Genomic DNA, 22,215 nt, shown 5'->3' on the forward strand with positions numbered 1-22,215 from the left:
ACCATGCTTATATCATACTTTAAAGATGCTAGGATGCATGATGTAATTCATGGTGTCAGGGGTGATCTTTCAACCTTAACTTTTTCTTTTTCTCTCATTCCTTCAACACATTAAAGGGCTCTTAAATGCCATGCAATATACTAGCACAGAAATACACAGTGAGCTCAAAAAGACATAGTCCTCGTGTGAATTCTGCTTATATTTAGTCCTTTTTTAAAAGATTTTATTTATTTATTTATTTGCAGGGGGGAGGGTAGAGGGGGAGGGAGAGGGACAAGCAGACTCCATGCAGAGCACAGAGCCTGACCCGGGCCTCAATCTCACAAGCCTGAGATCAGGACCTGGGCTGAAATCAAGAGTTGGATGCTTAACCAACTGAGCCACCCAGATGCCCCATGTTTAGTCCTTTCTTTACACAAAATTTAATAGTTTCAGAACTGAAGCCATTGACATTCTCTAAAACCAGCTCTTCTGCTTGAGTTTGTAATTTTGGCTGACAGCATTATTTCTCCGTTTGAAGCCACAGAATCGCCAAGGCCCTCAATATGTGTCACACAAACTATTGCAATATTCTTCCAATTATGTGTACTAACCCCAGTCTTTTTATACTTGAAGGCATTACACAAATGTCTGGATTCAGCTTCTTAAGCTCATCACTTACCTAAGTAAGGACTAATGACTCCAACTGACTCTTGAGGCAGTATGTAAAATTGTCCCAATCTACTTTTCTCAACTTAATGAGCCATTTTTTTTTGTGTGTGTGTGTTTTTTTTTGTTTTTTTTGTTTTTTTTTTTGGTAAACCCACCCTCAGCTTCACTCACACTCAATTATTTGGTATCCTAAATACACCGTACTCATTTCTTCTTCTGTATATTTACTCAAGATATTCTTCCATGGGACCTACTCTTCCTTCCCTATACAACTTTTGAGATTGAGATGTCCTTTAAGAAAGAACTTAAACAGGGCGCCTGGGTGGCTCAGTTGGTTAAGCGTCTGCTTTCGGCTCAGGTCGTGATCCCCAGGGTCCTGGGATCGAGCCCCGCATCGGGCTCCTTGCTCGGTGGAGAGCCTGCTTCTCCCTCTCCCTCTGCCCGCCTCTCTGCCTACCTGTGCTTTCTATCTTTCTGTCAAATAAATAAATAAAATCTTTAAAAAAAAAGATCTTAAACAGTAATTTCTCTATAAAGTCCTATAGGATTTTCACAGCTGTCTGAGCTTTGTCATCGCTGAAAACCCGTATTTCATGATTTGTGTTTTCTAAGGAACTCCCACATTCTGCTTCACTCTAATAGTCCAATAGACAATGTAATGCCAAGGCAGAGGTACCTTTATTGACCATTGCTCACAGTAGATACTTACAAATTTTTATTTGCTTGTTGATATTTCCGGTTACAAAGCTTATCCTGAATCCTACATAATTCTAAGTCTTATATTAAAATATGGCAGTAGTGATCAACATGATTCTCCTACCATTTGGAAGAGCAGTAATGAAACCAGTGAAGGAAAGGGACTCCAGTCTTTCATGCATTAGGCATGGGCACTCTGCAGATTTCCTCCCAATTCTGGATTTCTTTTAACTTACTTCTTTACTTAGGCTTCCAATTTTTATGTTTTTCTGTCGGAATACAAGGATATTCTCTGGCCTTTTGCTTATCTCTGCTAGTAGCACTTAAGGATTACATTTTTTTCTGACTTCTGGGATATACTATAAGGAACAATAATTGCCTTTCTAGGGTTTTGCTAATCTCTAAAGTAACCTCCAAAGGTTGTGCAGAAAAATAAAACTAAAAGATTACAAACTGAATCTCAGTGCTTATTTTTAAAATTCAAATGAGTGCTCAGTCAACATAAGTGGCATTAAAGGTGTTGGGGGAGAACCCAAATAATTAAAGCTAATATACATGAGGTGGGGTATGTCTATATATATTTACATCAATCAATTCTATATATTAAGAGAAAAGAAAAATACTGTAACAACTTCCTTAATCACCTTTTTTGTTTTTTTCTAGGTCTCTTCCCATGTATGCAGTCTTACCATATTACCAAAAATGAATTGAAACATAGCAGGAAAAAGAAGGGGGAAAAAAAGTAGAAGGAAAATGGATGAATCTAAGCTGAAAATTATTATAACTACATTTTTTTTCTTCTGAAAGGTTTTTCCAATAGCTCTACTCTTTCTTAGGTTTTATTTACACCCATGACTTTGTGATAGAAGACAATGGTTTTCCCAATAAGTGTCCCTCTTGAAATGTAAAGTAAATTAAAAATAAGGACTATAGTGAAACTGTAGATTATTTAGGGTGAATGTGTAGAAAACCACTTACCCCCAGTTGCCACAGTGATTTCACGTAGGAAATGGCCATAAAATGGAAAATCGAAGGACAGATTCACTCTCTGCAAGGAACAACAACCAGAAAAGAAAATCAATAATGTGCATAATAGTAAATGTACAATGATAAGTCTTCCACTTAAAAAAAAAAAATGATGCTTCTACTTTGTACCACTATGATTGCAGTTGGCTATTCGATCCTGAGTCCTAGCTGGTAATAAAGGATTTCTTTTTTTTCTGGTAATTAAGTGTTCGAAGTATGTGAGAAGAAAAAAAGTTGCACTGTTATGGTCTGTTGGTCTGTTCTTCGCTTACAAAGGAATCTGGAAGTTTCCACTGTGATTCAAGCTACTCTGTCTTAACATCACTATTGCCTTCTAGTTGTCCACTGAGAATCAGTTCAGTTATCATGGTAACCAGTTTATTTCATGGTTCTTTTTAGTTTGATTAGTTTTCTCCAAAATAGAGCATGTGATCTGTCAGGTTTCATTGGATACAACATCAAAAAAATGTTTTTATACAATTTTATACATTCAATTTGTCTTCTGTATATCCCATAATGAAAGGCAGTTTCATGGAACAAAATACCTTGCACTGTGATCAAGACCTGCAGATATTTTTATTTTTGGTGTAATGAGCTCTCCAGATTCAGTTTATTACGTCCACGTTCAAAAGCAGAGTAGAAGAATAAAAAAATGCTGGTTACCGGAGAACTACTTTTCCTTTGCATAGAAGAAAACTGGAGAGACTTAAGAAGAAAGCTCATAAATTTCACCCTTCTTTTTTTCTAAAAAGGGGACTGAAGCTCTTTTATTTTATTTATATGTATTTTAATTTATTAGTATATATATTTCTATTATTTACAAGATATATATTATTTATGTTTTTATATATCATATATATTTATACATTAAAATATATACAATTTATACAATAAATATATATACAGAATATACACAGGAAAATAAAAACAAAGCACAACAAAGCAAAACAAAAACCCTAGACTTTTCATGGTGAAGTGATATGAACCAGATATATTATTATTAGACAAGAAGGAAGAAAAGCAGTGAGTTATAACAGAGATGACCAACTGAAATAAAAGAATCCTGAGGGAATGTAATTACCTGGTTTAGAGCCCCACAGCACATACAAACTACCTATAGCAAAAGGCTTTTTTGTTAAAATTCAACAATCTCTATATTATAGCTTTCCCAATATACAAATCAAAAAATACGGAGAAGTATACCTAGATTGAATTTTGCTCATTCCAATTTTGCAAATAATTGCTCTTTTATATCCATCAGAGATTTCTAATGACTTATTTTGGCATGAAATTAATGATTCAAAATTTACAGTAACTTTCAATTAGTTTTTCGTTCCTTCCTTTTCAATGAAAGCTGCATCTTCAGAAAGGGATTATCACCATTTTTATTTTTTTGCTGACCAATGGGAACAATAAAACCCATTTTCACTGCACTAACTGAAATGAGTGGTCACTAATAACCCTCAAATAAAAGGTTTAATGGCAAAATCATGTATCTCACAAAAGGCACCAAAAATAATTTTATAAAGGAACTTGCTGTGGTGTATTGTTCTTCATCATTCTAATCTATTTCCATACTCATGGGCAAATTGGTAAAATTTATCACTTTGGCATCCTCACTTCCAGAGCAGGAGTTGGGTTTAAACATATATCACTAACAAACTCTACGAATTACTACCACAGATGAACCAGAAGAATATGACATTAGTTTCTCAGCCACCACAAATAATTCAATATTTTTAGAAGAAGACTGAGAGGCATAAGTTAAAGACTTTTTTTTTTTTGAGAAGTAAATAAGCTCTCAAAGAAAATTTGCTACTATATTACCATGAAGAGTAATATCAATGATTGAACTGTTTCCCTGTGTAAATGACCAGGTTACCTTCGTTACCACCATGACTGCTTCACGGACACTGCTAAGGAATAGCAAGGGAAATTTAGAAAGAGCTACCTTCCCAATACTTGTGAAATCCACCCATTTTTTTCTGTGGGTAATAGTTTCCAAATGTAGGTGCCTAATAACTTCCTCATAGTGTCTTGGCTCCATTTTCCCTAGAATTCGTTCTCCATACTCTCTGGCATATCACTCTCCCACTTAAGATCATTCAATCTAGATCCCACCATCTCTGCCATCATATCAAAATAGTGACCATGAGTTCTAAGGCCCAACACTAACTGGCCCCTGCTACCTCACAAACTTCCCTTCCCATTTTCTGCTCTAGCCAGTCTTCTAGAGCATCCTTTAGTTCCTTGTAACTGTCGCCTTTAAGTTTTGGGTCTGGTACTACTACATGGTCTCTTCTGACTGCCATAGTCTCTCAACCTTGGTTGGCCATGGCTTCCACATTCTTTAAGCCTTGGCTCAGTTTGGTTGGTGCTCCAAATATTAACTCTGATATAAAGATTTAGGGGCGGATGGTTTGTTTGGAAGGTGATCAAGATGCATTTGCTAAAGAAAGTGGGGAAACGTGAGACAAGGAAAGAGAAACCAGTGATAGATACATTATTAGGTATGTTACTGCTATAGTTAGTTCTCCCATTGGAGAACCTCAGAGAATCAATAGGGAAGACATGCCTCAGAATCTTTTGTTTGGAGGTCAGGAGGCTGGGACGTTTATCCATGAACTCCCATCTCTGACCGAATGGAGGCTAACTCGCCCCTCCACCAGACTACCCATGCTTGCACCCTCAGGCAGAAAGAAGAGACACAGTACTTAAGCTGGGAAGTTGCTGATATGTTAGAACTGCCTCCCATGGTTTCAGGTGAACTCAGGGAGGCAGAAGGAATATGAAGAAGCATCAATAGGCACAGGCTAGGACCGCATCCAGAAAGTCCTACTTTGACCTCTTAGCTCGAGTTATGTCTTCTTCCTGTATCTTACCTAACATTCTCTCTATATATACACACACAAAGCAACTGCTTGAGATTCAAATAATAACTGTATCAAAGTGAAACTAACTCAGCATCAGAGTAGTTAAAAATAGCCCAAGAGGAAAACTAGAATTGGAACCTGGGTTTGATGGACAACAAAGACAATGGTCCTACTTACCGAGATTAAAACAAAGTGATGAGAAAAAAGCCTTCGTTTTTGAAAGGCAAATTTTTGAAAATTATTATTATCCCTCCTTAAAACACACACACACACACAATCAAACAATATGAAAACAAAAACAAACATAAAATGCACTAGAATATCATGACGTGCTTTGAAGCTAAATGATTATATATTCAATATAATTACCCCTGGATAATTGGATCATCATTTTGTCTCAGTATGATATATAAAACAGGCACGAGGGGAGCTGAAGAAAAGTTTTATTTGTTCATTCATCCAGTTGACAATCACTTATTTAACACTTCATATATGCCAGGCCATAAATCAGGGTCTGGGGATAAAACAGTCAATAAGTCCCACCCAGTTCCTTCCTTCAAGGAGTTCACAAAGCGGTGCAAGGGAATATCACATAGGGATAAACAAACAGCAGGACAAGGCAGGGGCAGAGTAAGGACAAAGAGAGGCCACCTATCCCAGAGCAGATGGCACTAACACTGACTCTTCTAAAGAAACAACCAGAAGTTAGCCAGATGAGACCTTAAGCCACGAGAGCAGAAGTGATGGGTCAAAATACAGGTAGAAAGTAAAACCAGAAGGACTTCGTGATTATTGGAAGGACCCTTAAATTGGGAGTGGAGGAAGATAGTCTAGAAAAAAGGCCAGTTTCTAACTGGGTGACTGGGGGACACAGTACCACCAATTGAGAGAAAGAGGGCAAGACAAAGAATTGTTTTGGTTAGGTGTGAGAAGATTCATTACTTAAGCATCCTTCAGCCACATAATAAAAATAAATAAGAACGAACCCAAGTTGTATATGCAACCAGGAACTCTTCTGCAACCAGAAAGGCTAACAGAACCCTGGAATTTGTCACAAAAAGCCACAATAAACAAAAGCCAACATAATACTGAAACTACAGTGTAATTACCATACTTTTACATTATCCTGTCTTGGATCTCATCCCTTAAGCAATATATCATGCAAAGGGAGAAAGGGTTCAGCAAACCTGTCATGTGATTATTAATTAACAGTCTGGGAAAAAATACAAAAGCTCAGAAGTGAAATTTTCAAGAGCATATTTGACATAAATAAAATCAACTGAATTTGCTACTTCCTTAACACTCTGTAGAAAGCAGTGAATTATTTGAAAGGAGAAATGGTAATTTTGAGACAACAAGCACATATGACTTCTTCATATGGGGGAGGATAGACTTATAAAACATTCTTTGAAGAGTTTGTAGAAGTATATAAATAGATCCCTGGTGGTCTGGTGCAGATTTATGGCAGGTACAGCCATGTACAACTGTGACCTTTAAAACCACATCATGCTCTCCCACAATGTACCCCATGAAATTACTGTTGGGAACAGACTATCAGACTCAATCAGGGCCATTCCCCCAGATTTCTAAGTGTGTCTGCACCTCTTATTGCCTCTTCTACATATTTTTCTTAGGCCAATTGCTATCTGTTTCAGACTAATTATTATGATCTCTGCTAATTCTTTTTTAATAACACAGGAATTGTAATCCTAAGTAAACACTATTCCAGTTTAACTTGTTTACCTATGTCTCCATGGTATTACAACGATAAATTAATTTGCCAATGCCTGTAACACCTTGAAGACAGAAACCTCCTAATATGAGTTATGTATGTAGAGTGGGCACATTTATCATCCTAAAAGCCATTTTTTTAAATGTCATTAATAAAAACTGCTTTTTAATTTTAAGATAACTTGTTTTTTTTTTAAAGACATCTTCTTATGTACAATAATAAAGCTACACTTTCCTGGTTCCCCCAAGTCTTTATTTCATGTGTATAAGACATAATCCTGGTGAAAAGCTTGTGGCAAGAAAATTAGTAGTAACTAAACTTTAAGTAATTGCTGATTTCATGGGTTCATGATAGCAAAGTGTCCAAAGAATTTAGGGAGTATTCATTTATTCGAGAATGAATTCATGAATCAATCATTAATTTCTATCCATATATTTTAACATTCTATTTTTAATCATTCAAATAATTTGATGTTTGATGTATCTTGAGGCTGTCAAATAGGTGGGATATTATTATTATTATTATTGGCAAAATGAGATCTGTATTATTTTTCCTAAAAACATTTCAAAAAGTAAATCAAATAAATCTTGAGACATATACTTTTCAGTTTATTTATGGCAAGCCTTGGCATTGAGAGGAACTGCAAAATTTAAGAAAAAACATACATTTAGCTTTATTTAGCTTTATTTACATGGGTATTTCTCCTGACACTGGCTTTTGTCTAGAACACCTGAATAAATGATCTCATTTCCAATAAGATTTATATCTCTAGTAAATAAAAATGATTGAATAATCATTCTTATTAGGATAACTTTTTTGTAGATAACTATGAATAAACTTAATTTCTTAATTGCGACGTGATATATTCTTCCAGAATGCACAAAACAATTAATTCTCTTGAACCTGGATAAAGTCCACATAAAACTCATTCACCTATAAATGCTTAGGATCGATTACCAGAGCCTTACTCCTTTACCAATCACAAAATACACATTTTGTAATCTTTTACTGGAGCTAGATGAAGCTTTATTTTTCAATTTGCAATGGTTCTTTCCTCATTTCTAATGATCTAGCAAGATTTTGGAGTCAGAGAGACTTGAAATTATGTCCCGGCTTTGGTGCTTACTAGCTGTGTGATTTCACAAATTATTTAACCTACGTAAGCCACAGTTCGCTCATCTAGAGTAAAGACATTTCTTCAGAGGATTATTATAAGGATCAAATACCAAATAACAGGTGGACCTTCATAAGCACTGAGTCAATGACAGTGAATTTCCTTGAAACTAGTTTCCTAAATAAAAATAGCTCCCTATTTGATTCCTAACAAATAACTGAAAGTGATTTGATATCTGTTGTCTCTAATATCAATGCAGGCAAACTGCTCTACCAATAGAATATCACAATTAGATACTATGTTTCTGAGCAATGTTATGATGCCCTCAAGTTTGTTATATTGAAATAATCATAACGACTGTATTTACTGGGGTTGGGAAAATGGAATTAGCATATACTATATCAGCCATTATGCTAAGTATTTTGCCTGTATTTAGCAAGTAGGAATGCTAAAATTAGAAGACGGAGTAAGATAAGAAACAGCATATTTGCATAGTCACCAAGTGTCTTGCAAAAGATAATTGATCATCACAAAAGGAAACACAGTAACTTCACAGTGAAGGAACAAAATCTGGAAGATATCACCCAAAGCAGGTGACCAAAGTTAACATCACCATTCATGTACCTCCTGATATGATGCAGAGCGAAGGACAAAATACCATTTCTGTAACACCACAAAAAGTAATTTTTGCCAAAAAGAGACCTGTGCTAAAACATGAAGGAACAGTAGACTGACCCCAAATCAGAGACATTATATGAAGTAACTGGCCAATACTCTAAGTGTCAAGTTCAGGAAAGACAAAGAAAGACTGAGGAACTGTCATAGATTAAAGGAGGCTAGGAGATTGGACAAATACATGCAATATAGGTCCTAGATTGGATTCTAAACAAGAAAAACAGATGGTTTGGGGACAATTAACAAATATGAACGAGACCTACAGATTAGTTAAGAGTATAGGACCAGTGTTGATGTTTTAGTATCAAAAATTATACCATGAGTATATAAGGTCTTGTTAACATTTGGGGAAGCTAGCTGAAAGCTATACAGGAACTCTTTCAGTATTTCTTAAAAGTTTTTTAGCAAGCCTGAAATTATTAAAAAATACTTCACACACACACACAAACCCAAGTAATAATTTCTAACCACTAGAAGTACTAAAGCTAGAATTTTAATCCACATACGTTTGACTCCAAAACTCTTGAGTTTTGACCCCTATATTATTCTATCCCCCTTCTTTTATACCAGGTGCTTCTTTTCCTACCTCTTATCAGAACTTCCATAACTGTGTTTTCTCCCTGGGACTCCTAATACTGCCAGTCATTCATGGTTTTGTTCTTGGTAGACATAACAATTTCCTTTAAAATGTAGTGATAAGTCATAGTCAGAAGGCTCCTAGATGCATGAGGCCAAAGCCATAAAAAAAGAAAATCTGAAAAAGGAAGTGTTCTTAGATGAAACTCAGTATCGCAGGACCTGGACGGACTGAGCCACGTGCCATTGAGGCCTGACGGCCACACACAGGTCCCTTCTCAACAGACATACACACAGCCTGAACTTTTTTTTTTTCTTTTGCACATTTGTTATGGATGCTTCCATTTCTTATGCTCCAAGGGTAGATCCAGGGTTCCTATTTTCTAAACTTAGAGAACATTTGTTTTCTTTTTTACAGTTCTCAGTGGTAATTGCCTGTCACTGGTTTATTCACCCGGTTCACTAAAATCGATCCCTTCCCAAAAGTAACATAAATTGAGACAGTAGAGTGATACAAATGTGAGTACATACATATGTATGTACGTAGATGTAGAAATAGAAAATTTAAAAGGACAGGTTTCCCCAATAAGCAACTCTTAGAGAGAGAAAATGGGTGAGGGAGAGGCATATACATGTAGACAGCAGCGATACCAACTTCTTTTGATAGTCCCTAAAGTAAAATCCTGCTTCTCAGCCATAAATGAGCTGAGTGTATTCTAGAAATAAAATAGCTGCAGTGGGCAGTATAACTCATAATGTTTTTACCATGTACATTTTTTTTTTTTTTTTGGAAAAATGCAATGTTAACCACCTCTCACAGCCCGGAAGGAGCGGCCAGGACATGGTCGTTAATCCAGTAACTAAAAACACTGGGAAACCTAATTAAAAGATCAAAATGTTCATGGAAAGGGGCTAATCAATACGTAAATATATGGACAAGGGACTGGTTATTCCTTTCAGAAATAAAGCCCATCAATTGAATTGATTTTCTGAGTTAGAAATTCTAACTGCCTCAGCACTTTTTTCTTCACAGAACTAAGAACTTAATTAACTCTGCATATTGAATGACACTCTGCATGGGACTATTCCTATATTAGCAAACAAAATGGAAACATTGTGCCCTTACGTGATGCTCCTTCGAAGGAACTAGAGAACTAGAGAACTAGAGAAGTGAACTATCACTGTATCTTTTGACCTCTCTCATTGCATGGTTCCCAGCAAGCACTTGGCTTGCCGTAGCTTGCCTGTATTTGCACATTTTGAGAATTATTCAAAGTAGTTTGTGTGAATATTTACCATTCAGCAGGGTGCAGAGCAACACCGTTCAGGGGAACAGAGAAAGAGTAAGAGGTTTTTAGAAAGAAGCCCTTGGAGAGTGGGTGGGAGGAGGGTGAGACCCAGAAGCCACTTCTGGATTTTCCACACTGTTCTAGAAGCAAGGCAGTGGATTCTGCCAGGCGTCTGAAGCTGAAGTGTACACGAGAATCACCTGGGGTGCTTGTTAAAATACAGATTCTGGGGACGCCTGGGTGGCTCAGTCGGTGGTCTTTGAAACACTAAAAACAGTGTTGTAAGGAAACTTTAGCAAGCGTGAAATGTGTTAAAAGGGTAAATAGACTGTATTCTGGATAATATTGTCTCACTTCGCCTGGTAACACTTACATGGCCTGAAATTTTCCATTTCAGAAATTGATGCATGGAGGTATCTCCATGCATCAATTCCTTAGGCCACGCGCCTAAGCAGTGATTCGTGGTGACAGTACACCGAGGACAATGACACTCTTGTTATGTCCTTGACCAGTGATCCTCAAACAGGGCAGGGCAGGAAAAATACTCCTATGGATGTAGCCTTTGAAGTTTGCAAAGGTCCTCCCTTGTCTCAGTTGATTACAATCTGTCTTCCCTTCTTTCTTGTCAGTGGAAAATAACTGTGCTAAAAAAGTTAAATGTTTGCATGATGATTGTTAGCATTAATGCAACGGATATCTCTAGCACCACGTCAGCCACTGAGTTAAGCACTGCACAAATGTTAAGTCATTTAATACTAATGACAAGCTTAGAAGTAGGTACTATGATCGTTCCCATTTTACAGATGAGAAAACTGACGAACAGAGAGTAAATAACACAGTCAAAGTCACCCAGTAGTCGTTGGCAAAGTGGGGACTCAAATCCAGGCAGCCTGTTTCTAAGTCTGTATATTTAAACATGATATCAAGCTGCCTTTTGACTGAGGTGTTAAGATTTGGCATTCAATGAAGGCCAAGTTCATCAGAAGAGTAACTAAATAATTCAAAAACAATTACAGATTGAAATTGAAATTTAGGTCAAGTTCAGTTATACCTCTTCATCCTCCTCTGTTAACTTCTCTTTTTTAACTTTTTATTTGGAAATCATTTCAAACTTAAGTTACAAAAATAATACAAAGAACCCTCTATATCGTTTATACAGATTCACCAATTTTTAACATTTACCACAGTTGGCCACTTCTGGATTTCTCAAAAGCTGTGAAAAATGATGCCTCTCAACACAGCTTCTGGGAGCCGCTCCCTTAGGAAAACCTACCCATCTCTACAGTCTACCTTGCAGGGGATTAGGGCTTGGGTGCCTAACCCTTGACCCATTTATCAGCAATGAACCTTACTTGGCATTTCTTCTCAGGTAGGAGCTGCTGCATGATAAGAAATTCCTGGCAATTCATTATCAATTGAGAGTGGCTTCAGGTGGTTCACTTCTAGTCCCACTGGCATTTTAACAGGGCACCTCCAGTAAAGAAAGAAAGAGACACCCACTTTCTGGGGCTGGAAACTGAGGCACAGCAGAAATTCTAATGGGAAGCCAATTTATAAACAAACAATGTGAGATTTTGACTATTTTCCCTAGGGTAAGCAATCGGCTATAATTTGGTAAAAAGAAATAGACAAAAATAAAGATAATGAAAATTAGTATTATACATATATATATATTTTTAAGATTTACTTATTTATTTTAGTGAGAGAGAGAGAAAGAGCATGAGCAGCAGGGGCAGAGGGAGAGGGAGAGAAAATCTCAAGTAGATTCCGTGCTGAGCACAGAGCCCAATGCAGGGCTCAATCTCAACGACCCTGAGATCATGACCTCAGTTGAAACCAAGAGTTGGGCGCTTACCCAATGTGCCACCCAGGCGCCCTGGTATAACCAATATTTTTAGAAGATTCTAAAATACTAGCTTGCCCAAGAAATCTCAGTCCCAAAGTGTCTTAAATCTTTCATCTTCTATAATTTCAGATGTTTCCTAAGAATTAGGAAGGTCCATTTTCCTTTAGTAGTATTCCCCCTTAAGAATATTATATTCCATGTTTTGCTAACTTTTCTGTGTTATAAAACATTCCCCTGCAAAAGAGTCATGTGAAAGCTTTATAATTTTACACCTTTAGGATGACAATATGTTTTGCAGTCACGTTTTCTAAAATTAACTGTTACTAAGTCTTCATGGCCTCATGGAGAGATCTCAGAAAAGATGATCAAAAATAGTTCGGAGAAGACAATCTAGAAGGAAAGACAAGAGTAAATGAACTTATTTATTCTACCTGAGACATGGCTGTGGAGTCCCATGTTAGTAGCTTTATGATTATGAAAGTTTAATGCAAATGAAATCTTCCAAGAAGGTTTCACAGAAACCTCAAGTGTTTGCCTCACTTGTGACTTTGAAAGCTGGGCAGAGATTTATCTATCTAGAATTATTTTACAGCCGTCACTGGTCACAGAGGATGAATAAGATTACCTCCTATGACTCTAATTTTATACAAATAATGGTAGCCATTCACTAAAGACACAATATGGAGAAATATTTTTAAAAAAGTATGTTTTTGGTTTGGAAAACTAAGGCCTGCTACATGCATAAAAACTGATCACTGTGGGTTTCGTAAAGCTAACTTTAAGACTCTCCAAAGTCCTTTCTACGTCTGAAGTGGTTCCTAGATTCACAGAAAGGGTCTCAAGGTTGGCTTAAATAATTACTAATATACATCTATCTAGGTAATTGTATCAGTAAAACATGTTTACTAAACTCAGCACATTAGGTGAGCCTAAGGAATGCTTAATCTGTGTTATTAAAGCCATCAGCTGGAGAAGGAATAGATCTTTCTGCGTATTTATTTACCGGCTTTATGGCCGGTGGACCAACTCATTTCCCTGGGATGCAGGGCAACAGGACTCAGCTACTCTAATTCATGTTAGTTTTGTGGAATGGAACAAAGACATGCCTTTGTTTTCCATAAAAGTTCCTCAATTAATACTTTCCTGAGGTTAGAGAGAATTATTCTCAAAATTGGTAAGTGACTTAAGTATAATAATAATAGTAAAATGAACTAATTAAACCAAAATTTAGGTAGAGAATCTCATGGAGACACAACTCATGCCAATCTGTTATTAAACTAGAGGAAAGGGCGCCTGGGTGGCTCAGTTGGTTAAGCGACTGCCTTCGGCTCAGGTCATGATCCTGGAGTCCCGGGATCGAGTCCCATATCGGGCTCCCTGCTCGGCAGGGAGTCTGCTTCTCCCTCTGACCCTCTTCCCTCTCGTGCTCTCTATCTCTCATTCTCTCTCTCAAATAAATAAATAAAATCTTTAAAAAAAAAAAAAACTAGAGGAAAATCCTAAGGACAAAGGCAAATAAAGCCAGGTTGATAAACTGTGAGTGTCTTGTTTGAAATGGAACAACTCAAATGACAGAAAGCAGCAAGTTATCCAACAAGCCAAAGTAAAAATAAATAAAAGCCACTTACTGTTAGTGTGAACAGAACTCAGGCAAAAATGTGTGGTCTAGATAGCAGCCTAATCGAGACAGCAAATTACATTGACTTCTGAGTTAATCATTTAGAAAAATAAGCACTTCTCAACAGATTTTGTGATGCACAGGAAAAAAGGAAATTGTGCAGTATGAGAACACAACTGATCAAGTCACCATAGACATCCAAATTTAGCCCACCAACATCAACATTATGCAAATGAAAAACCCATGAAAATGCTAGTTGAAATGATGTTACCTTCTTGGACCAAAAAAAGAAAAGAGAAAACTTAATTTTTAAAAAAGATTTATTTATTTATTTGAGAGAGAGAGAGGCAGGGTGGGGCAGAGGGAGAGAGATAGAGCAAATCTCCAGCAGGCTCTCCACTGAGCATGGAGCCCAACACGGGACTCAGTCTCAGGATCCTGAGATCATGTCCTGAGCCGAAATGAAAAGTCAGACACCTACCTGACTGAGCCACCCAAATGTCCCAACTTAATTTTTTTAATGACTATATATTCATACAGACCATATATTCATATAGCCTGAGGATCTCCACTGAGAACAGTCCAATTTTCAAAATAAAAAAAAAGACATCAAAAAACATACAAGTTCCATAAAAAACCTTACCTGAATTATGACAGAGATATCAGAATTTCATTTCATTTTGCTTGGGTTTCTTATATAAAGAATCAATCTTTCTACCAACAGATGGAAAGATAAATTTTTTTTAAGCTAAGAGTGTGTTTATGTTTGGCCAGGAGCACACTGGTGTTTTCTTGGACAAAAAAAAAAAAATAATAATAATAGTGGAGATACAATATAGATATAAATACATAGATGCATATCTATCTATTGGAGACTCTTGGAGAGCACTTGGGAATTAACTTATTTGGGGGTTATTTTTTATTATCAAGAATGAGGGTTCTCAAATCTCACTGCCTTACAATCACATTTTTATTTAACATTTTCAGTATCCTTTCTTATCCATTTCATTTTTATTCTTAAAATAGCACTAGAAGGTAGTCAAGGCAGGCATTTCCCCCCCTTTCTTCCAAGTTATAAAACTGAGGTACAGAGAAGCCAGAAACCAAGAAAATGAGTTTTGGAGCCAAGGTTTCGTGACCTCCGTGACCCTGGATTCCTTCCACCAGGACAGTGGTACCTCTCTAGAAGTTGTGAATCAGAATTTCATAAGCTGTGGTTTCAGAAAGAAAAATAATTCTAATTTGTCTGGCTGCAGAATCAAACTTCGTGCCCAGCAACAAAGTAAATAATATGGATATAGATATACAGAAGAAAATACCAAAAGCATGGGGCGCCTGGGTGGCTCAGTCGGTTAAGCGTCTGCCTTCGGCTCAGGTCATGATCCCCAGGGTCCTGGGATCGAGTCCCATGTTGGGTTCCCTGCTCAGCAGGGAGTCTGCTTCTTTCTCTCTCTCTCTCTCCCTCTACCCTTCCACCTCTGCTCATTCTTTCTCTCTCTCTCAAATAAATAAATAAAATCTTAAGAAAAAAAAAAGAAAATATCGAAAGTGTGGAATTTGAAGGTTCACACAGAGGAAAAGAAACAAGTCGGATGGGTTCCTAGTCAGAAACTTCTAGATCTGCAGTCTGGCAACTGTGTGACTTTGAATAAAGGCCAAAAAACCCAAATAAGTACTAGTATTTGAATATAAAGCGTCTGGCTCATTGCTCGCCATATGGTAGGGACTTAGACAAATTTTCACTAACCTTTGTCTATGAAAACATGCTTCTTCCTTTAATCTGTCAAAGTTAAAACTAGGTTTTAACATCTGTTTTTTTTTTTTTTTTTGCAATAATGATTTAAGAAATGTGATTCAAACCAAAAAGGACAATGGGGAGATTATAATCAAATTATAGCACACATATGTAATATACATACTAATGAGTATGATTTACATTCTAAAAGGAAAAAGAAATCAATGTGTTTCAGCTTATGAAGCATTGGAAGCAAATGATTTCTAAGTTTTCCTCTGCCCTGAAATTATAAAATATTGTGGAAAGGAGAAAAGGGAAAGCTCTTACTTCAATTCCACTCCCTTCCTCTTATGAAAATATTAATCTAAGACTCCAAAATGCTGTTTAGACATTTATAAATAATGGGGTGGAGGGGAAAATATTTCTTTAAAAAATCATGCTGGGGGTGCCTGGGTGGCTCAGTTGGATAAGCAGCAGACTCTTGATTTTGGTTCAGGTCACTACCTTGGGGTCCGGGGATAGAACCCTGTGACTTGGCTCTGTGCTGGGGGCGGGGGGAGGGGGATGTCTCTCTCTCTCCTTCTCCCTCAGCCCCTCTCCCAACTTGAGTGCATGCATGGGCATACTCTCTCATGAGCATTCTCTCTAAAAATAAATAAATAAATCTTAAAAAAAAAAAAATCATGCTTCCAAGTCAGACACTCCTTTATCTTCCTCTGAGCCATTCTGAAGCAGCCTGGAAGGGGGAGGGAAGCTGCATCCTCAGGGATGCACAATCTTTTCCAGCTTTCTCATTTACCTCCTGCTTATCCAGGGCTGGATTAGCCAAATGCCCTTGGGTCTGCCCTTAGATACATATTTCTTTTCTCTTTTTTGTCTAATTTGTTCACAGAATGTATGTCCTTGGTCATGGAAATTATATCATTGGGTGATAAGATTTGAGAAACTCCCCTCTTCCCTTAGAGCTTAAATTTAAGTCCTGTTTCCAGCTAAATTACCAGAGAGCTTTGCACCAAAGATTATGATGCTTATGACATCAACAAAACTAATTAATAAAGTGGATGTGACATTTCCCATTTGTCATTTTCCCTTGTGCTAAAGCCTCTCAGTAACATCATGGGGGAAAGTAGCAGCAGTGTGGAGCCTGGGTTGTGTGTGTGTTGTGTGGGGGTAGGAGGGAGGGTGTTTATGGACCCTAGAGCGCCCCCTGGTCATAATACATTAGAATTCTGTCATCAACCTGATTCTGCTCCCAGAAAGGCATAACAGAAATGGGGAAAAGAGAATCAGGCAAGACTGGAAAGGTGGGGAGGCCAACTGAGGCAATTTTTTTTTATTATTATTATGTTATGTTAATCAGCATACATTACATCATTAGTTTTTGATGTAGTGTTCCATGATTCATTGTTTGCATGTTAACACCCAGTGCTCCATTCAGTGCATGCCCTCTTTAATACCCATCACCAGGCTGACCCATTCCCCCACCCCCCTCCCCTCTAGAATCTTCAGTTTGTTTCTCAGAGTCCATCGTCTCTCATGGTTTGTCCAACCGAGGCAATTTTAAAACATGAATCACTCTTTACAATTTGGAAATCTCAGAGTAATATTTAACAGTCACACTGAACAAAGCAAGAATGTTTGTAGAAAGTTTATAAAAAATATTCTATTAACTAAATGTATAGGTTCCAAGATATAAAACATACTTAGGTGAAGGACTCTAAATGGCAAAGTTTTCCAGGAAAAAAATAAAAGAAACTAAGAAATATTATCAATTCTGTTGTTGTAAATGGAAGCATGCACCTAGGGGTATGTGTGTGTGTGTGTGTGTGTGTACGTGTGTGTGTGTGTGTGTGTGTGTGTGTGTGTATGTTCTGTTGATAGTGATAGGGAAAATGGGTATAGGACCAATTTCTAACTCTTAAGGAATGTTTGATGATGGCTAAAATTCTTGTTAAAAAACAAAAAACCAAGCTATGACAATGACAGAGCAGCTAAAATAAAGGTTTCTACCAATGATAAGTATTTAAAAGTCTCTGCAGGAACACCAGATAAATTACAAGCAGAAGCTCAAGCATTTGCATTTAGGCCAATCCTTGGTGTTGAAAGCAACAGTATCACTCCCACACTACCAGGAAGAAAAAATGGCTCATTACAGCATCATAATTTTCCTTGAGACTAATCAGAGAACTGAGGTTACATGGCAACCAAGTGACCCCTCTTCCAAAGAGAAACAAGGAAAGACGAGACACACAAACTGCTGCACTTTTGGGAAAGCACAGGAAATGGTGAAAGTGTGTAAGAAGAAATCCGCTAACAGTTTAACTGATAATCCTCATTCTCTGCCTAGAGATTTCATCCATAGTGGCTGACACCACGATTGGGCCAATTTATGGAAACTTCAATTGGATGCACCCAACATTTGAACTTTCACAAAGGGCATTTTACACTATTAGGTACTGTAATATAGTGGGAAGATTGTCAAATGCAAGAAATTTCTGATAGACATTGGCCTAATCTAATCTTTCTCATTTTCTCTTCTTTTGAAAATCTGTTCTAAATTCAACAGTGAATCATTTCTGAATCTGTCATCTTGCCCGGGGTTGCCTGAATATGGAAAAGGGATGATGGAATTCAGTAAGGCGATATGGCTCCTTTGTTTGCTTCTCAGCCTCAGAAAACATGTGCTCCATACTGACAGTTCAATGAATCATCTCACGGTGAGTTATAATTAATTTTCATTTTAACTGTTAGGAGTTGATCTCCTGGAAAGAGGGAAGTCTACATATATACAGTGAAGGTTCTTGGCCAAAAGTTTTGATATAGTCATCAAATCCGTGCCTCTTTAAATCACGTAAGCCATTGACTCTATTAGTTCTATCTTTAAATCAATAATGGTGATTGCATTTGAAAGGCTAAAGTTGTTGTGTTTTTACTTTAAGTCCTATTAAACTGCAAAGACATGATTTCACTGATGGTAAGATTACTGGTATTATCCATGAGAGCAAAAAAAAAGTTACTTAACTTTTGAAATGTTAAATCAGGCACTGATCAGAAAATGACTATCCCAAACTGCTGGAACCCCAAGTAGGATATATTCTACACACACATTTTGAGAATGGGCTTGGCTGCCTAGGCTAACATCTGAGTCTCAGCACTTACTAGCTGGAGACCTTAGGGCAGGTTCCTTGACCTTTCCAACACTCAGTTCTCTCATCTGCAATACCTGGATGGCAATAATATTTAAATAATAGGGAAAATATGCTGTGAAGATTGAAAAGCTAATCCACGTAAGCACGCAGTCTGACAGGTGGAATAGGATACGGATGACCACGTGAGGTGAGACCAGTAGTAATATTGTGTCATCCGCACTATACTGACACAGAAACTACACCTCATTACAAAGTTACATCCCTTGTTACGAAGCCAGAGCTGGTAAATTATAAACTCAGACTGAAAACACGTTCGGAGACTTCCAGATTTAATTTTTTTCCTTTATGTCAAACTTCTTCACTGAGATATGTCATTTGGTCTACATGTGCTATCGGAATCATAAATGTTTCTGGTGAAATCTTTTTCAGATCAAGAGATTAATAAACTCATGTAAAATGGGAGATACCAAATTCATGTAGTTTTTTTTTTAATGTTCTCTAAATTCATAGATTACAAAACGACTGAAAACCACCCAAGAACAATCTCGACTTCAAATATTCAACACATCATTTTACTAGGGAAATTATGGTTAATTTATTTAATTAATTATTAGTTAAATTGACGGTGACCTCTCAAAATAATTCTTTTTCGTTTTCTTTAAGATCTTATATGCAATTACTAATCTATATTGCAATTGTAGAACTAAGTAATAAAAAGTGATCACAACAAACAATGTTGGTGTACCAATTAAAGCAAAAATTTTTTCACAGCAGACAAAAACCCTCAAAATGCCAAAGCACTTACTGCAGCTTGCCGATGAGTATTGGACAATATTCCATGAATCTTCACTTTGTCCTTTTCCATCTGGTCTATGTTCACCCACAAACTCCGGCTGGCAGAATCAGATGGACCATATATCCGAGATATATAGTAATTGTGATCTGTGTCCTCCTATAATAAAAGAATAATGCACATCAAGAACAGAGATAGCATGGATGGGCCTTGAGGACGTTATGCTAAGTGAAATAAATCAGACAGGGAAAGACAGATACTGTATGTTCTCACTTACATGTGGAATCTAAAAAAGCTGAACTCATAGAAAAACAGAGTAGAATGGTGGTACCAGCAGCTGTGGAATGGGGGAAAAGAGAACATGTCGGCTGAAGAGTACAAATTGCCAGTTATAAGACAAATACCTTCTGGGGATCTAATCTAAAGCATGGTGACTATAGTTAATGATACCGTAATTATAAGGTAGCTAAGAGAATAAATGTCTCACTACAGAAAAGAAATGGTAATTATGAGATGTGATGGAGGTGTTAGCTAATGCTATGGTGGTAATCATTTTGCAGTATATAAGTGTACCAAATCAACAGGATATACACTTTAAACTTACACAATGTTATATGTCAATTGTATATTCCAGCCTCAATAAGGCTGGAAAACAAAGAAACATTTAAGTCAATATATACCTGATTTATATAATTGACAGAGCTGTAGAGAGAGTTCTACTAAAAGAAAATTCCTCCCCAAAAGGAAAGAAAAAAAAAAAAAAACCCTAGAGATAGTGTCCCTAAAATTCTTAAAAAACGAACAAAAAAATGATCCTGTGAAACTAGACATGTTACTATTCTTCAAAATAGCCAGAGGAGTTAAATAATCTCTAAGGAAAGCGAATTAGATTTAAAAATACATAAAATAAGCCTCTTTAGAGGAAATTGTTACATAAATAAAACATAAAGAAAAATGTATACTCTGTTTACAATAGTCTTTTTACCACAGTAATTCTAGGGATCTAATTGCCGTCCAAACAAAATGTCACTTTTGAAACTATTTACTGAAAACCTAACTATAATTAGTACTGAGTGACAACAAATCCAAACTTCTCTTCTTTAAAACGAGGGCCTGCTCTCACTTAATGATCCTAGGAATGGAAATAATACATTTTTTCCCCTATAATTTGGGTTATTAAATTCTACTTTTATTTGAATTCTCACTATTGATTATCACCACAGTGCCTGTCATAAAACCTTTAATTTTCATGTTTCTCACTCAATGAAGAGATTTAAATGTTTTAAAAGGGGATATTGCTGAGAAATGTCCAGAAAATCACATGATTCTTGCCTAACACGGGTTGCAATGAATTTTAGTTTAGTTTTTTTTTTTTTTACCATAAAATGTAACTGTGCTTATCAATTTGAGGAGTCTGTTAGAGAAAATATATTTTAAAACACTCAGGTATATGTAAGGATAATGTCTGGTAAATAGAGGGTATATGATTTGAATAATAAGGTTTGGAAGGTGAATTTCATCTGATGCATTTGTTCCTGAGGTGCTAATTAAATAAAATGCAATTATTCTTGAAATCTAGTCAAAACAGGAATTCCATGTACCTTTCACAAGTCATCAGTCTAGAAATATATAAAACTGACTACATAAAGGAAAGGAATTTTCTAAGCAGTATTCTAAATAGATTTTGCCACACGACTAAAAGAAAAAGTATGACTGTAAATATAAACCTTGAGAACAGTGATTCCATGTTAACAGTAAGATATAAAAAAAAAAAGTCCTAGGTAAGCCTCCAATCTCTAATTAAACTCTAGGTATCACATACAAAGTATGGGTGTAACCATGATGAAAGTGAAAAAAGTTCTTCAGCGAAAGAAGAAAAAAGGAGACACAAAGAAAGAAGCATGAGTAAGATTTCACGCAGCTCAAGAGACATTAATACCCTAGTGGTTTTCTAGCACTCCCTTCCAGAATATTATGGCCCTGACTGACTGGGTTCTCAGAGGGGAACAAGCATTTGGTTGTGTCTCCAACACGTTTTCAACTCCTCCCCGCTGTCTGGGGGCTTCACCATGGAAGCTGTGAGGTGGGTATCCTCTTCGACATTGGGCACAAGCCATTCGACACCTGCCATTCCGTTGGCCACAATAGCCCGTGGGCATCAGATGCACATAATTTAAAATAGACCAATTAGTGAGACATGGAGAAGTTTATATAAAAAGGAGATAATTTCCCTTATTCTGATTGCTGAGCCGGGTAGGCGTATGACTTAGAACTATTGCGACCATTTTGCTACCCCGAGGAAACCCCAACTGAGGATAAAGCAAACGCTGATAGATACGAAGTCATTATCTCTGCAAACAAACAAACAAAAAGGCCATCTCCCTCATCCAGTGCATTTAGTGCATCCTGGTTTGTTCACTTAGATGAATCATTAAATTTTTT

At 36.8% G+C, this 22,215-nt stretch overlaps 1 protein-coding gene across 1 annotated transcript in view; it reads right to left on the minus strand.

The window, feature by feature from the left end:
* Positions 1 to 22,215, minus strand: part of PLXDC2 (plexin domain containing 2) — a 469,728-nt gene that overhangs the window by 233,565 nt on the left and 213,948 nt on the right. Inside the window, exons 3-4 of the mRNA XM_027592981.2 lie at positions 19,786 to 19,932; positions 2,326 to 2,395 (exon numbers count right to left, since the gene is read on the minus strand). Coding sequence (XP_027448782.1) covers positions 2,326 to 2,395; positions 19,786 to 19,932 — 217 coding nt within the window. The remainder of the gene's footprint in view (positions 1 to 2,325; positions 2,396 to 19,785; positions 19,933 to 22,215) is intronic.

This window comes from Zalophus californianus, chromosome 9 (genome assembly GCF_009762305.2).
Source record: "Zalophus californianus isolate mZalCal1 chromosome 9, mZalCal1.pri.v2, whole genome shotgun sequence".
Lineage (NCBI taxonomy): Eukaryota > Metazoa > Chordata > Mammalia > Carnivora > Otariidae > Zalophus > Zalophus californianus.